At 41.2% G+C, this 16557-nt stretch overlaps 1 protein-coding gene across 1 annotated transcript in view; it reads right to left on the bottom strand.

Annotated features, from left to right (window-relative positions):
• The window catches only part of LOC140235683 (histone-lysine N-methyltransferase SETDB1-like), a 42497-nt gene extending 29595 nt beyond the window's left edge, over positions 1-12902 (bottom strand). Inside the window, exons 1-9 of the mRNA XM_072315703.1 lie at positions 12721-12902; positions 11620-11728; positions 9394-9698; positions 7562-8213; positions 6123-6225; positions 4055-4169; positions 3348-3435; positions 1718-1791; positions 253-385 (exon numbers count right to left, since the gene is read on the bottom strand). Of these exons, the coding sequence (XP_072171804.1) occupies positions 253-385; positions 1718-1791; positions 3348-3435; positions 4055-4169; positions 6123-6225; positions 7562-8213; positions 9394-9698; positions 11620-11728; positions 12721-12817 (1676 nt within the window). The 5' untranslated portion in view covers positions 12818-12902. The remainder of the gene's footprint in view (positions 1-252; positions 386-1717; positions 1792-3347; positions 3436-4054; positions 4170-6122; positions 6226-7561; positions 8214-9393; positions 9699-11619; positions 11729-12720) is intronic.
• Positions 12903-16557: the final 3655 nt, after the last annotated feature.

Raw genomic sequence — 16557 nt, 5'->3', positions numbered from 1 at the left:
GTTTCTGCTAGGGCTAGGCACGCCGCACAGCCGGGAGTCGAAGTAACAAAAGGTTTCTATATTGGGAAATCAGGCAATATTCAGCATGCATGTATGAGAAGAAATCACTGATCTCTGTGGAATGGCAAGATCATTGGTGGAAATAGCTGCTTGACAGAGGTTTGTGCTCTCAGAATGCTTTTCTAGTCTTTTTAAAGCAGCAATGACCCCCCTTCCTACAACTCCCCTTCCCCATTGACAATGGCCACTCACCATTTTCCATTCCACTCCGTGGTGACGATCTGACCGGTCTTCAGGTTGACCATTGGTCTTTCTGGATACCGGTCAAGATACTCTCGAATGAAGTCCCTTGAGAACTGGTCCACGTCGGCCCATACACACGCACCTGGTGTACAAATATGAATAAACAAATTGAAAAACAAATACATACATTAGAATAACAGACAATCAAAATGGATCCTCTGACTAAATTTGAAAACTAAAAATAAATACAATGTCATGTAGTACAACGGGTTATTCTTTTTTTAGTGTATCAAAATTTCACATAGAATCACTGACATATGAAAATAAAGTGAAACGAGCCAAGTGTTCTCGACAACAATGTTTTCCCCCAAAGGCTTGCCCATCATAGCAGCAAAGCAGTGTATGTAATTTGCACTATGCCTTTGGACATGACTTTCAACCTTGTAAGAGCTTCGTCTGATTATCAGCATTTTCTACCAGGTATTTGATTTAGGCAAATGGAAGGGTCTGATAACAGCCATCACAGGAGCTGAATGCACTTCAAGTTCTCATGAAATGCAAATTATATACAACTTGTACCTCGTCACCTACATGAAGCAAATTCAGCACATGCTTGTCACTCTTTATTTATACGGTTGGTAACATTCACCAATCAAAATCATGGAAGCACCATGAAAGCCATTCAGGAAGACACGTGCGTGATACATGGCATATTTCAATGGGTAGACATAATTCCTCAAATAGGGAGGTTTTTATAAATTCTCTTGTTGGGATACAAAGAGATTCCAATTTCTTCATATGGAGTAGAGTTGTATGAAGAGATGTTATTTTAATACTTTCAAGAAACTTCAACAGAATCAGGAAAATTTGGCGGCTCTTCTAAAAATAACCAAATTAGCCATTACCCCCCACCCTTTAATCGTAATATGAAATTTGCTAACCTTCTGTTTTTGTTTTGTTGTGATTTTTTTTTTTTTCAACAAGATAGAAGACTCATTCAAATAGTTCAGGGAGACTCCTGGAGAATCAGAAAGGCGTAACATCTCAGCTACGATCACATCCCCCCTCCCCTTGATGCTATGAAACTTGCTAGTGACTTCTGTTTTCTTAAACAAGGTGATCAGCTTACAAAGAAATTGCATCAGTTTGATTCTTTTCACATCAACAAAACTTGCATCACAGTCGATTGGCATTATTACCAATCAATCATATGTACAACAAACACGGTTGTAACAAAATTCTTGCTACAACTATTAAGATTAGATTCAGATCCCAAAATTGGTATCTATATAATATTACATTTATACACTAAACTGTTCGGCCATAATGAAATTTCCATACAGCAGTAGAAAACCACCAGTCCCAAGGACTTTGTGATAATGGGAGTGCACAGTACCTGGTGTTTGTGAAGTCATATGGAGGAATGAAAACAAGAAAATATTGTGGGGATATCAGAGAAGAATCAGATACTTACTGGAATGATAAACGATATGTATTTGGTCACACGACAAGTACTGCGCATAGCCATCATCAAAGAAGACAAGGTACCTGCATAAAAAATCACAGAACAGCATTAGAGTCAGACAGTATAGTTTAATTCCTAACGATGTACTGTACATGCCATAGATTTTGATAAGGAGTCTAATATTTCAAGAATCAGCACTGCTCGCGAGAGGTTGAATTCACGATAATGGAGTGCGGCAATGGATGGAGAATTTTACAAGTGCATGTCACACCAGTCGGGATCACAGTCAAATATCTTTTCGTGCTGTTGTGTTTATAAAAGCAAACAACACCTGACTGGAAATATCAATAAAAATAAAAACCCAAAAAATATATTATGGCGAATACTGTAATCATATACCTGGGTATCCATCTAGACACAATCACCCTTTATCAATTTTGTACTGATAGATGTATCTATCAATTTATTTATCTATCGATACCGGTATATCAATCTTTTAATCCACTGATCCACCAATCTGTCTATTTCTCTAGAAACTCATCTTCCCATTCATCAGTTTATCAATCTATCACTAAAAGTCACTCTATCATTCATTATTTAAGGTGTACATTCCTGCTTTCAACAAAAGACCTGAGATAAAATATTTTCTTAAAAGCTCCATAAAAAACATTTTCATTCCAGTGCTGCAGCGCTGCTTTATACACCCAAAACAGAGAATAATTACGACATGGAGCTTATTTTGAGAGTAAAAATTCTTTTAAAGACATAACAGTATCACATTTAGTGACTCTCCTTCACACCACAGACACCACAGAACCCAGCACTGTCCTACATATATGTATACATGACTTTTTGGTTCTTCCAGACTTTGCCAAAACTCAACAATGAGAAAACATTAAGCTTCCAACACAATGATACCATGAACGATAAGCATTCTCTCTGCAAGTAACCTACCCGTAGATGGTTGACACAAAAAGAAACAAAATATAAACTAGAAATGTCGCTATCGGGACTAGTATGCCTCCGCCACATCGCACGCTTCTCCAAAAAGTCTGGAGTACATTGTCCTGACAATTCGAGAAGACTGTTTCACATAATTGGCAAAAAATTAAAATGACATGTTTGTCACAAATGCGTTGAGCGTTTACTTTCCTTGAACTTGGTTTCACTTGGATTGACAGATAAATTGTTTGAAAGCAAGTATTTGGAAATTTAAGCATTTTCACTTGTCTACTGACCATTGCCTTTTGACACTATAGACAAACAGACAATAACACAGACACAAAAGCATGACTAGGCGTTTTCACATCAGCCCGATGTTTCGAAATAGCACGCTATTTTCTGACTTTTTCTGAAATAGCACCCTATTTGATAATGTGAATACAAATTAGCACGCTAATTGATCGAGAAAATTTCTTGAGTCCAACTCGGGAAATTTCCGAAATAGCAGGATAATTAATGCGAACTAGCGCGCTATATAACGTTCGGGCTAATGTGAATAGGAAATGAAATAGCGTGCTAATTTGCGATCGCGAAAAATATCTCGAGCTTGGATTTTTATCGGGCTGATGTGAAAACGCCTATCGAAGAGAAAACAGAGAGAGGAAATAAGAGACCAGACTTAAGAACACAGGCATACCTTCCCCTGTTTGTCTTCATGGGGACCTCAGCAATGATTCCTGCATACATCCCCTTAGTCTTGGATCCATCTTCAACCACGTATGAAGCTGCAGCGATAACAGTGTCAAGATTTCGTCAGTCCATTGACGTTTTGAGAGTACAGATTCTTTAACCATTACCCTCGTCCCACCTTAAAGCAATCTTCTTTACGTCAGACACCACCACAGCACCCACTATATTCCTAACTCCATGATTTATGACTTCTTGACTCCTTCTAAAATTGCCCATATTATTTGCTAATGACAAAAACAACAAAAATGAAAATAAATCATGAATGTATCTGACTAAAAAAATATACATATCACATGATCTATGTTTTTCCTTTGTTTTTTCCCCCATCATAGCAAAAATTCTGAGCACAATAAAATAAAGATGGATATTGGACAAAAGAGGTGAAACAAGAACTCTAGAATGAAGATAATTCACATACAATGCTGGCCAAAAAAACAAAAACCACACACATATAAAAGGTCAGGTAAATGCAGTCATAATTTTCAAATCATTATGCAATAACGTACAAGCAAAGCAGCCAAGGCATAATGGAGCATGCAAACTTGTCCATCAAACTTTCAAGAAATACAAGAGCCAAGAGTTAGGACGAGGAAGAGGAGGAGAAAGAGGAGGAGTAGAAAGAGGAGGAGTACATGTAGGAGGATTCGTCCTTACCGACCACTCGGATTCCAACAGCCAAGTCTCCCGGCTTGGAAGGCGAGATGCAGGCTAGAAACTTGCTGGACAGTAGCCGCTTGCGGCCCTGCACAAACATGACCTTGTACTTTTTCTGCAAAGAACCCAGAAATAGGGATATAAGCCAGTTTTAATTTGCATTCCACACAGAGCAAGCAAGAGTCAACTGAGAGTTAAACAACTTAGTCTGTTCCTTTTCCAAAATGTAGACAAGTGCCTGCATTCGTGGCCTAAAATCATATTTATTTGTTTTATTTAGCAAAGTAAAATGGTTTTGATATAAAGATCAGTGTTCCTTCTATCAATATCAGTTTTCTTCCTGTACGAAAACTGTGGTGCGTATTGCAGTTACCTCATTTTGCACTTTTTCCAATGTACAACGTAGTGAGTACTTATTTTGATGTAAAATTCGTATGAAGACGTAGCAATCACGGCTGAGCTCAGTAGAAATTTGCTTTCGCTGACCCCATTCAGGTGCCTACTTTGTGTAGAACAAAAGAGTTTTTGAGCTCATCAGTGCATGCTCTATTCATACCTCGCACCTGATCGATATTACCATTGTTCACTGGCACATGTACCATAGTTGACTGTGGAAAGGGGATATAATGTACCACTTGACTGCTTTCGTACAGGCTGATTACCAACCTGTCCGTTCTGCATGGGCCTGCAAAAAGAATCTCGTTTTACGCCATTGATGGCTCTCAGATAATTGCGGGAGGAACAGGTTAAAGGGACTGTACAGTTCTGGTCCAGGTGAGAATTTAGCTTTTAACGTTCTGCGCGATATTCAGAAACCACTCTATGAGATGTCAAAGAGCATGCAATTCTAATGGGCATCAAAAGTTTATTTGATGAAAATCGGTTTTTAAATGGCTGCAATATCCAAAAACAAGGTGAAGCAAAGAGATCCTAATAAAAGGCGTGGCCTGTTGCCTTTTATTATTATCACTTTTTTGGATATCTCAGCCATTTGAAAACCAATTTTCATGAAACAAATGTTGAATCCTTTTTAAAATTACACGCTCTTTCATATTCCATAAAAGATTTCTCATTATCTCACTTGAATCCCCACCTCAACAAATACTGTACAGTCCCTTTAATATAGACCCCGTAGTGTGAGGAAGCATGAATGGTTTGATTGAATCGGTCTTCATTAGCTGCCCACAGGGGTACATTTGAAAACCACAAATAGCACTCATTAACCACGAGTCAGCGAATGTGTACATCGACGGTTGACTCTGATTGAGATTCTTTGGCTGCGCGTGTGTACTTTACATGATTGAGATCAGTGATGAAGTTGTACATATATTTGTTGCTAGAATTTTCGAATGTATAAATTCATATTTATTAAAGACATGTATATTATATACATTTAATAAGACGCCTATCCAATGCTCAGGAGGTGGTAGGTTTGAATCCTGCCTGAGTATGTACACCCATAATTTCTTTTTTCATGGCTACCACTAAAACACTGATTAATTTGGTGCTTATTTATGTCAATGTAGTGCACTGTGTCAACTAGAGAAGCACTCTGAGAGCGCAGACCTCCGTCAAGTAGCTCATTTTCACCACTGATCTTGTTCTTCAATAGAGATCAGTGATTTCTACCCATACGTACGCATGCTGAAAATTGCCTGATTACCTAGAAGCCTTTTGTTACATCGTCAGCCCTCAGCTGCCCGGTGCACCTCACCTGAGCAAAAACTAGAGCACGCACTTCAGTTCGTGTATGAAAACCTCAAAAACATACAGCTTGAATTCCCAAGTTCATTGACCCTACCTGCCAAAATATCGAAAATCCTTCATAAAATCCATAAAAAATTCCGGATCACTACCAAAATTTAATCATCTGTTCCTTGTGTCATTCTCAACCTTTCCTGCAAGGTTCATCCAAATCCCTTCCCAACTTTTTGAGTGTTTTTGCACACAGACAAACCAACGGTAATGAAAACATAGCCTCATCCCTTGGCGGAGGTAATAAGTTGTAAGAGATCAAATCAGTTGATATCTTGGGAATGCCGAATCCAACCTCACAAATCTCCCTCACCATTCCCTTGTGATGTATTGTGGGTCCGATGAGTGTACCAGGAAACCAGAAGTTCTCCTCCCCCTTGGCTAGAAGCTTGGTGCCGGTGACAAGCTCTGGCAGGCTGCAGAGGTAAGGAACAACAGTGAGACAAAGTAAAGGGTGAAGAGGAAATCCTGAAGAAACATTCTGACTTCAAGTAAAAATTAACTAACTAACTAACTTACTTACTAACAAACAAACTAGGCACATTAATGAATAAAATACCTAAAATCATGAATGAATCAATACATGCATGAATGAGTAAATAAATAAATAAAAGCAAAGAAACAAATTAATGAATACATAAATACATGAATGAATGAATAAATACATAAATAAATTACTTAGTAAAATTAAGAAATGAATGCATGAATGAATGAATAAATTAACAAAAAAAAAATTATGAAAATAAATAAACAAATAGACACCTACATATAAAACAGGTATGCATAATGATGCCCACTGGTAGGGATGGACAGATTTTTAATGTTTGAATGATTGAATAGATGGAACCGTTTCCTTGGACTTTTCTTCTTTCTTACAAAGAGTAGAAGTAACCTTGCTGTTAGAATTCTGTGCAGGTTTAAATCTTGAAAGTCATGTAATATCATCATCCTTTTTTTGTATAAACTCATCAAGGTTTAGTCCATTTGATTGGTTGTTTTTGGTCACGTGGGCCTCTAGCTTCGAAGTTAGCATCTGGCCTCCTCTTTTGTTTCTAGCTTTATTTTCTTTTCTGTTCTTGACGAACACTGAGAGTAGAATTTAATTTGATTCAATCTCATTTAACTTAATTTAGCATGAAGATCTTTGACTGCAACAACTATCTTTCACTCTTGTCACATCACATTGATAATTGTGTCTTCATTTCTATTCTTCCTCCCAGACTGCGATAAAAAAGAAACGCCCTTCTTGAGTTTATGGGTAGAAGATAATATATCTAGCCATAGTCTAGTGAGCTTTGACTACCTAATCATTTCACTGAAATGATTCTCAAGGTATTGATATCCCTTTTTCTTTTTTTTTTAAACCATGCAAATGGACATTCCGACTTGAAGGCATGTGTAATGGGTTGTAAAAGAGTTAATTTTCTTCTAGATTTTAAATACAATTGTATGTCAGTGACCTGCAACCTTTAGAAATTTAGCCCAGATTTTAATTGGCATGTGTTCACTTCATGAAGCATACCAGGGCAATGAATCGAGAGGATCTGCCAATTAGTCTTGTCTTAAATCAAATTCTTTAAATGACATGTTTGGGTATGAATAGAGCAGTAGATGGACCATCCAAAAACTATGGCACCTTTCTGAGTTGGAGAGATGTCAATGGCCCTACCAAACATGCAGTGTGCAGTATGTGTGAATTTGTCAAATGAGTTCAAAAAATGAGACATAGAAGAGATGATGGCAAAGTCTTACGTTGCATCGTCATCGGCAAAGAGGTCCTCCCCCTCCATGGCGGATGGGTGAATCTCTGGAGGAGTGACGCGGACAATTCTCTCGTTTCCAGCGGACTTGGAAGACAGCTGTGGCTTTGCGGTGCTCTTCTTGGCCACCGACGTTGCGGGTGTGCTGCCGAGCATCACGATGTCATCGTCGTCGTCGATGATTTCCACCACTTCTGATGACGCACCCTTTTTAGGGGGCGGCTTCGGTGCCAAGAGAGGTTGTCTGGGCTGCGACGCCTGCTGCGAAGCCGCGCCCATGTTCACGGGTACCCCGGAGTGAAGTAGGGGCACCAAGTGCGGATTCCGTTGCCCCGCTTGCTGCTGCTGTAACATGACTGGGGCTGAAACCCTAGCTCCCTGCGGCGTTACCGTCTGGGTGATGATCCTAACACCTTGCTGCTGGGATATTGGACGGGTAGGTGCAGCCGTTCCTGGGGCCATGGGAACTGATAGCACAGTTGTCACTGTGTTTGGTTGGGAGGGATGACGCACCATGTTTATCAGTGTAGCTTGTACCGTCTTCGGCTCCTGTGCTCTTTGTGTCGCCGGTGCAGGCACTCTCGGTTGATTTATAATTATTGGCACAGTCACCTTCTGTGAATTCCCTTGCTTTGGCGGAACACCTGAAGACAAACCAGAGCATTTAAAAATCTGCATATAATGAAGTTTATCGACTCTGATTCTGATATGAATGTGACGCTCACGTATACATTTCTCCACTCAGTACAGTGCTCCACGATTGGGAATTTAACCACTCGCGAAATCGCTGGAAAGTCTCAATTCGTGAAAATTTAGACTCGCAAAATATATGGCGTATACAGACTGTAAGGGCTGTACCCCGGGTTATAAAAAGGTGGGTATAAATAATCTTTGGTGCTTTATGAAGAAATATTTTGTTCAACAAGGAGCCAGCTCAGAAGAACAGCAACTTCACAATATCAGCAATCATGACACACACTATTCCATGGTCTGCTCCTTTTAGTCCCACTATATTCACTGCTATCATATGCCCATATGCGCTGGATTTTAAATGGTTTTTATATTTTCATGAATTTCATGACTAGACTCTCAATCAGCCTTGGTATCAATTCTCGAAATAACATCTCATGGAAATGTCTACTATCCGGTTTATATTGAAAAAAATATACTGTAAAAGTGGATATTTTCGCGCGACTAGTTTCGCGTGTTTATAATTTCGCGGAATCAAGACATCACGCACAGGAACATATGGCAAGCAAAAATATTAACATGCTTTTATTTTCGCACTAGTTTCTGGTTGCACGAAATGTGCAAAAATTTTAACACCGCGAAAATGTCCACTTTTACAGTATCTGTACGTGAACAACAGCTTAAACACTACTTGCCTTTGGGCCCCTTATACTCATCCTAGGAATACTAGTTCTGTTTTGTCTGATAGAAGGTAGGACTTAGCTTCTATCAGGACCTCTCTGTTTTTGGATATCTCAGCCATTTCAAAATCAATTTTCATAGAATAAAGTTTGAATTCCTCTTAGAATTGCATGCTCCTTTTTACAGGTTGCTCATTATCTCACACAACAAGTTGTAAACCAGGGCACCATTTCACGAAGACAAGCTATCAGTCTCTGACAATCACCATAGTAACAGTCAGTTACCAGGCCTTCTCAGTCAATCAAAGCCAAGGATTTTACTAAAACTGTCAGAGAAGAACAGCTTGTCAGGGCTATAAACGACTTTCCTGAAATGGTGCCCTGAAGTCTCATCTCAACCAAAACTATACCGCCCTTCTAATGCACAATGAAATGTTTCAGATGTCAACCATACCTGCTTGCTGCTGACTAGCGGCACTGGGCGGGGTCAGCCTCGCCTGCACCGCGGTCCGCTTTCGGCTAGAAGGGTCTGTTGTCTTGCCCAGGAAGATGATTTCATCCTCCTCCTCCTCCTCCTCCTCCTCGTCCTCATCCCCATCTCCCTCGTTGCCGCTGTCTTCCGAGCTCAGCTCCAGCTCACCCATCTCCTCATACAGGGTGTGGATGGACTTCCAGTTATCCGGTGTGATCTCCGATTTGAAGAGGTTCTCCTCGTCTCGTGCCTCCTGCTCTGCAGCCTCCTGCTCTTTCCTCTTTCTACTGAGAAAGTTTAAAGGACAAGTTCACCTTAAAGCCACTATTATATTCAACATTGGGAGCCGTTCATAGAACAAGTTTTCCCTTTACAATGAGGATTTTAAGCCTCGGTTACACTGGAGCCGAATCAGCTGCAAATCCACCCGAATACACATATTCCGATGGATTCGGGAGCATTTCGTTCTCCTTCCCCTAATGGGCGAAAATTTGGGAAGGATTCTGGAACATTCATGGAGGGATTCGGCTCGTTTTGAAATGTTCAAAACCAGCCGAATACCCTCAAAACTACTCCCGAATGTGCCCTGACAAATTTCATTCCGGCCATATTCGGGATGTATTCGGATGGAATTTGGTTGGATTTGGGGAGGCATTCGGGGCATTCTGAGCAGATTCGGGCCTATTCGTATTATTATGGGAGTAACGGCCCGAATCATCTAGCCAAATAAACCCGAATATCACGAATAGAGCCGAATCTGCCCAGAATGCCCCGAATATCTGCCCGCATTTCATCCGAATAGTTACCCGAATACAGACCAGAATACAGGCAAGTGAGCCAAATAGGCCAGAATACGGCCGAATAGCAGCCGAAGAGGTCGAATGAGTGGCCAGAATGATCCGAATAGCCTCGCGAATATAGCCAGATTGGCGATTCTGCTCTGATTCGGGACATATTCGGAACCTATTCGTCTCTGACTCGAGGAGCTCCCCAAATCAGAGACGAATAGGTTCCGAATCCATCGAATCCATCCGATTCAGGTCATATTCGGGCAGAATCGGTCCAAATTTATTCGGGAGAATTTGGCTTTGGTGTAACCCTGGCTTTACAGAGGCTCAAAGCAGCTCAATACAACAGATTTTCCCTGCAAGTGGATTTCTATATGGTCCTAAACAGCTCACTATGGGTGATTCTCTTGAATATTTATAACGAGGATTTTTCACTGGTCCCAAGCTGCGTGTTATGATGAGGTTGCTTTCTCTGCACCAACAGTTTACAGTTGTTCCAAACAGCTCAACATAGGGTGGTTTCATTTCATAACTAGGCTTTTTCAGTGGTCCCAAGCACATGAATAAAACAAGGTTTCCTTGTACAAGGACTTTGTTCAACAGTCCTAACACCTCATTGTAGGGATTCTCAGTGGACCCAAGCAGATTGCTTGCTTTTAAAAACATGACATTGGTCTCAATATGATGCAATATTTGGTACCCTGGGGTACCAAATGAAAATTTGCCATTTTGTTGATTTTTTTTTTTTTTTTCAGCACTGTACCAATTTAATGCATGCAAATAATACCCTTTTTTTCTCATTCAGATGCTCTGTTGTACTCTTCGCTGCCTAAAAATTGACATGAAAGGAAAATCTGCCTTGTGATTGTTACTGCCACGCCGATTTATGCCGGCGCTGATGAGAAAATAGTCACCACGACAACACTGTACAACTGTATGATAATGGACATGAGATGGCACTACACAACACCATACCCCCGGGTTACGACGGTACCTAGGGGTATGGCGTGACAAGTCATTTATCCCCTATTGCTTACAGGTCTTTATCAGCTCTAAGGAGATCCTGGATGCCAGCCTCGAGGGACTTCAAGAGTAAATCAACACCCCCCCAACCTCGGCATTTTCCACGACCATTATACCCCGCGAATTTATAATTTCACACATATTCATTAATGTAAAATATAAAAAATTTACTTCTGCAGTTTGTGACAGATAATGTATGGGGGGTGGGGGTTGAATCAGCCCTCCCCCCAGCTGCAAAACAGCCAAAAAAGCCTGGCCTGGTTAGGGTTAGCCCGTTGGGGACGGGCTGATTTTGCTACAACACGCATTTCCCATAGACACCTGCTTGGTTATACTCGGGACTAGTCTTTCAACGGGTTAACATGACTCGGGTCTCAATAAATTCCCTACTGCTTACTGGTCTTCATCAGCTCTGAGGAGATCCTGGATGCCAGCCTCAAGTGACTTCATCTCCTGAAGGTAGTTTCTACAGTCCTGGAGAAGCTGCTCACTCTTTGGGGCAACATCTGAAAGAGGAGGTAGATACAGAGAGGGATAAAATATAAGATATTTACGATCTATATATATGAAGAAAGATGGATAAATGGAAAGCTATGGGATTGCAAACAAAAAAACAAACAAACAAACAAACAAACCAAAAAAAACCTGGCTTAACACTGCTCAAAATGCCCACTTGTCTTGTTAAAAGAACTGCAGGATGGTACTGATCAATTACACTACTTGTATTACATCATTTCTCTAATGTAGATCATGCTCTTTAAAGGTACATCACAGAAGAAGATGCAAAATCATACTTGGGAATCCATAGATATGAGCACACACATGTCTTTATCTATAAGCTCACACATATACTACTAAAGACCCCGTTTACAGTGAGTGAAAAGGCCGGGCTCGGCCATGGCCGAGCCCGGCCTTTATTTCACTGTGAACACGCAAAAGGCCAAATGGGGTACCAAAATCGGCTGCGCATTTGGCCAAGCTCTGGAGGTAGTCTTGGCCGCAGCTTGGCCGCGGCTGAGCCTGGCCTTTTCTCACTGTAAACGCAAACTGGGCCAAATGCGGTACCAAATTTAGTCTGGCTTCCAGCCCCTCTGCCCGTACTATTTCGCTATTCAGGATATTAACGCACTCAACGTTGAAAACTAGTAAAGTTTAAGGTGGTTTTGTCCTGCAGAGGTGTGTCGCCGGGCGGGGACTTCTGCACTGTAAACGGGGTCTAAGTAATCAGCACTTTGTCATTGCTAGAGATACATGTATGCACACAAGACTACACGTTTGGTCAGCTAAAAGAGAGAGATAGAAAATGAATACACCGTAAGGTCAATAAAGATTACAGTATGTGCAAAGGCTTTAGATCATCAATGTTGCAGCCTCATTCTGCGAGTACACTCCAAAGAGGTTCTGCACAGCACTGGAAGAAGAAAAACCTGAATGAAAAATCTTAATACTATCAAATCATAACCTCAACAGTAGCAGTCTTACTCCATTGCTAGCTTACCTGTGGTAATCTTGTCAATTTTGTCGCTAAGCGACTTCAGATCATCATCCAGATCAGCCGTTACCTCAGCCATAAATTGCTCTGCAAACGCAGCCATCGTTGGGGGGGGGGGGGGGGGTAGGTCGGGAGAGTTCACAAGATCAGAGTTTGAGGTGGAGTCTTTCTTACAATCTTCTCATCACGTACAGCCTCCAGAAGATATCAATGTAAATACTGGGCACCTGCGTCAAAATCAAAAAGAATTTTAACAGTCCGCTGCAACAGTCACTTTACTACATTATACACAATAGACAGGACCTTTAATATTCCTTTTTTCCTTTTCTGTACTTGTAAATTACAATACAAGTGCCCGGGAGTTTGGGATGTATTTCCTTGAATTAAGAATTAATTGAGACCTACCTGTAACTAAACAACCAATGGACAATTAAAACTACACAGAGTAAAAGATATTGAAGGGGCTACGACTTCATCTATTATACAGGTGTGTAGCATGCACAGTTTAGCAGATCATTTATGGATTACACTGTACATCTGTACTACATACTCAGCAGTAAAGCACACCACAAATGCATCAATGCATTTTAATAACAACACGAGGAGTCTCAGCACATAATGTCAGTAACAGTTGAGCTACATTGTACACTGTTCCTCAGTTGTACAGTTGACTCATCAAATTTACAATGCCTCTCGATGTCTTTCAGCCCTTGAGTATGGCTCCCAATAAATAGTGACTAGAATGTACAATGTACTAGTAGAACCGAAGACGCATGTGTAGTGAAAAGACAGGAAAGTGCAAGCTAATCCTGTACATTACGCACATCACCTGAGACCACTCAAAGACGCTTGATAAACGACAACTCCAAAGACAGCGTGTCGTGTCTCAGGTGATCAATGTGCGTCTTTGACCGAGACACGCTGTCTTTGAAGTTGTTTATCAAGCGTCTAAACTCTTTGATTGTCTTTAGCTCATGTTGTTGCCAAAGTTTTACCTCCATGAAATTGAAATAATCCTTATTACTGTACAAGCTGAAATTTTCGCGGTGGTTTTATTTTCGCGAATTTCGCGAATCGCCATTGAACCACGAAAATAACAACACGCGAAAATAACAACGCGCAAATAACTAAGTTCAGTTCGACCCTCGAAACCGCGAAATTAACAACACGCGAAAATGTCCTCAAAGTAGCAATTCGCGAAAATATCTGTACGCGAAAATTTCAGCTCGTACAGTACTTTAAAATCTCACTCTTCAAAATAATCCCCTTAATCGAAGAAAAGCTACCGGTATGACTGTAATTTTTAAATCTTTTTAATAAGATAATAAAAATACCATTACCTTTGGAAATGAATGTTTCACTTTCAGGTGTACCGAGTTTGTACTTACTAGCTCTCTTTTGTATTGTCATGTAGAGAAGCCATTTTGTTTTTCCATTATCATGCGCCTTCCTATATTTTCCTCTACTCTCTACTATATCTTTGAGTAGAACTCTTTTGTAGAAGAATGCCCAGATGCCTGCGACCAGCCACGCCACTTCGTTCAAATTATCAATCATTGCTGTTATATGTAGAATATTATTAATTCTATTGACATTTGCTAAAGTTATTTATCTTGTATTATCCATAGGGCAAAATCGTGAAATAGGCCCCACCGCAGTGCGTGTGCACCCGTGCGTTAGCAAGCAAGGGTAGGTCCTAGGGTTAGGGTTAGGGTTTAGGGTTAGGTAGGGTTAGTATTTATGGTTAAATTGGCCGTTAAATTAGTCGAGGGACATTAGGGAGTCCTTCCGAGAAGAAAGGGAGGACGAAAGATGCTATGCTGTGGAAATCGGCCCCACCGCTATATCATTTTCGCGTAAACGCCGTTTGGTGGGGCCGCATTCACGAGTATTATACTGTGGAAGGAAGCCCCACTACCGCCGTGCTTACCTACCACTAACTATACACAGCCCAGTCGCCGCTGTACATACGTAGCGCGACAGGGCTGTACCAACGAAGCTCCAAACACGAAGAGGGTCCAACAATCGCATGCGATCGGATTGAATTTTGATACTTTAGATCATTTTTTTGTCACTTCAAACTCATCTGACGAACAAAATGATAATGAGACTTCATATCTATGACTCTAATGCTACGAATATTGAAATTTAGATTCAATAACTTACCTAAAATGATGGTTATATGCAGCATGTGTGAACGGTACATCGTCTTTCACGCCAGGCCATTTCCAATATCCGGGAGGTCACATGATCTGAATGCCCTTTCAAAAGGTCGCGCTGTCGACCGTGCTGCTACACCAACACTCAAGCAGCGCATCGCACGCACGCAAAAGATTTCCGCAGAGATCAAGGCGCCATTTTGAATTCTGCAACGATGAACCCTGACGGTGTTAGGGAATCCGCCAGAAAGTATCATTTTTTTGGTTCCACGGACTTATCACGAGGGCTCTCAATGGACTTACGAACCTTCTGTAATACAAACATGCACTTAAGGTAACGTTTGGTAACGTGTACATTGTTTATAACGAACGTACGAATTTTCGTAAGTTTTGTAGTTGTGTTGTGGTTCCCCACTTTGTAGGTGCCCGCTCGTTGGTCAGACGCTGTATTCGCGTAGCGTATTAACAGCGTCTGGTCGGGCTAACCTACCACGGGACCGATGAATGCCACACGGTGGGGCTGAATTCACGAGTATAAATAGGCGAGCCGCAATAGTATTAGTACGGACACGCAGTGGTGGGGCTTATTTCACGAGTATGCCATCAATAGTTACCGGTACATGAAAAAGCCTCCAAAATTCTTCATTTTCATGAGAAAGTTGAACGACATAACATTGAACACACACACACAGTATTATTGCAGCGCGCGCCACCAGCATCACGCCATATATCAGATCTAACGTTAAAGTTTAACCATAATTTTTAGTTAGTTTTCAATCTTAGGCCAGACTTTGGTTTCTTCGGGCACATCCCCCCCCCCCCCGATCTTGTCCAAGTTGACATGTCGTTGTTGAGAGAATTCCAGTATAGTAAAGATATGCATAATATCAGCTGAATATTATGGGTATTCTCTAACTTGTTAGCTGTTCGCTTCGGAATTGCGGAAGCAGGAGCGACATCAACAGGATCGCCGTCGGGCTAGCCTCGGCACAGCTCCACACCACGGCGCTGCTTGCGCATGCTAGCGCTCGCGTCGCCGACTTTCTCACTCTCTTCAACCACTCGTTATAAACTTAAAAGTTCAACGACTAAACCAGCTCCGCATCTCACCAAACTGTTTGAAAGTGAAGATACGTAAATTCTTCATTCACCTACCAAACAGGGTGTCGGCATCAGTCACTGTCCTGGCAGCCAACCAAGAAAAAGAAGAATAAATACACTGTACGTAAGCCGTCGGTCCTCGGCCTCGCGCATCGCCTCGGTCAAACAAAAAGAAATCGGCATTGCATCGATCCCATGTGTGAACTAAGAGGGCGTGCTATATCTCAGCTTCGGCCCTCGATGTGTGTAACCAATCACAGACAGATTTCGAAACGTGCATGCGATTTGAAAACAAGCGTAAGCTAGCTAGCATACTGCACTAATTACTAGCTAGCTCGCTGTATAAATGTGTGACGTCTGTGTGTGTGTATGCTGGATGAAGTTGCAGTCCTGTCGACGCCGCAGCTAAATTATTGTAGTTTGGTAAGTTTCCGGTAGGTAAATATAATCTATTGAATTTTATTCCTGGGTGAAGGGTTTTTAGCGATGTTTTTGCTTGGTCTTACTATGTGCGAAATTTTAATGATGATGACAGCGTTGAGATACGAGTTGTGAGTATGCGATGCGATGTTTATGCACTGCC

The sequence above is a fragment of the Diadema setosum genome, chromosome 12, assembly GCF_964275005.1.
Source record: "Diadema setosum chromosome 12, eeDiaSeto1, whole genome shotgun sequence".
Classification (NCBI taxonomy): Eukaryota; Metazoa; Echinodermata; class Echinoidea; order Diadematoida; family Diadematidae; genus Diadema; species Diadema setosum.
The sequence above is the reverse complement of the archived record's forward strand: the minus strand, read 5'-3'. Positions and strand labels throughout refer to the sequence as shown.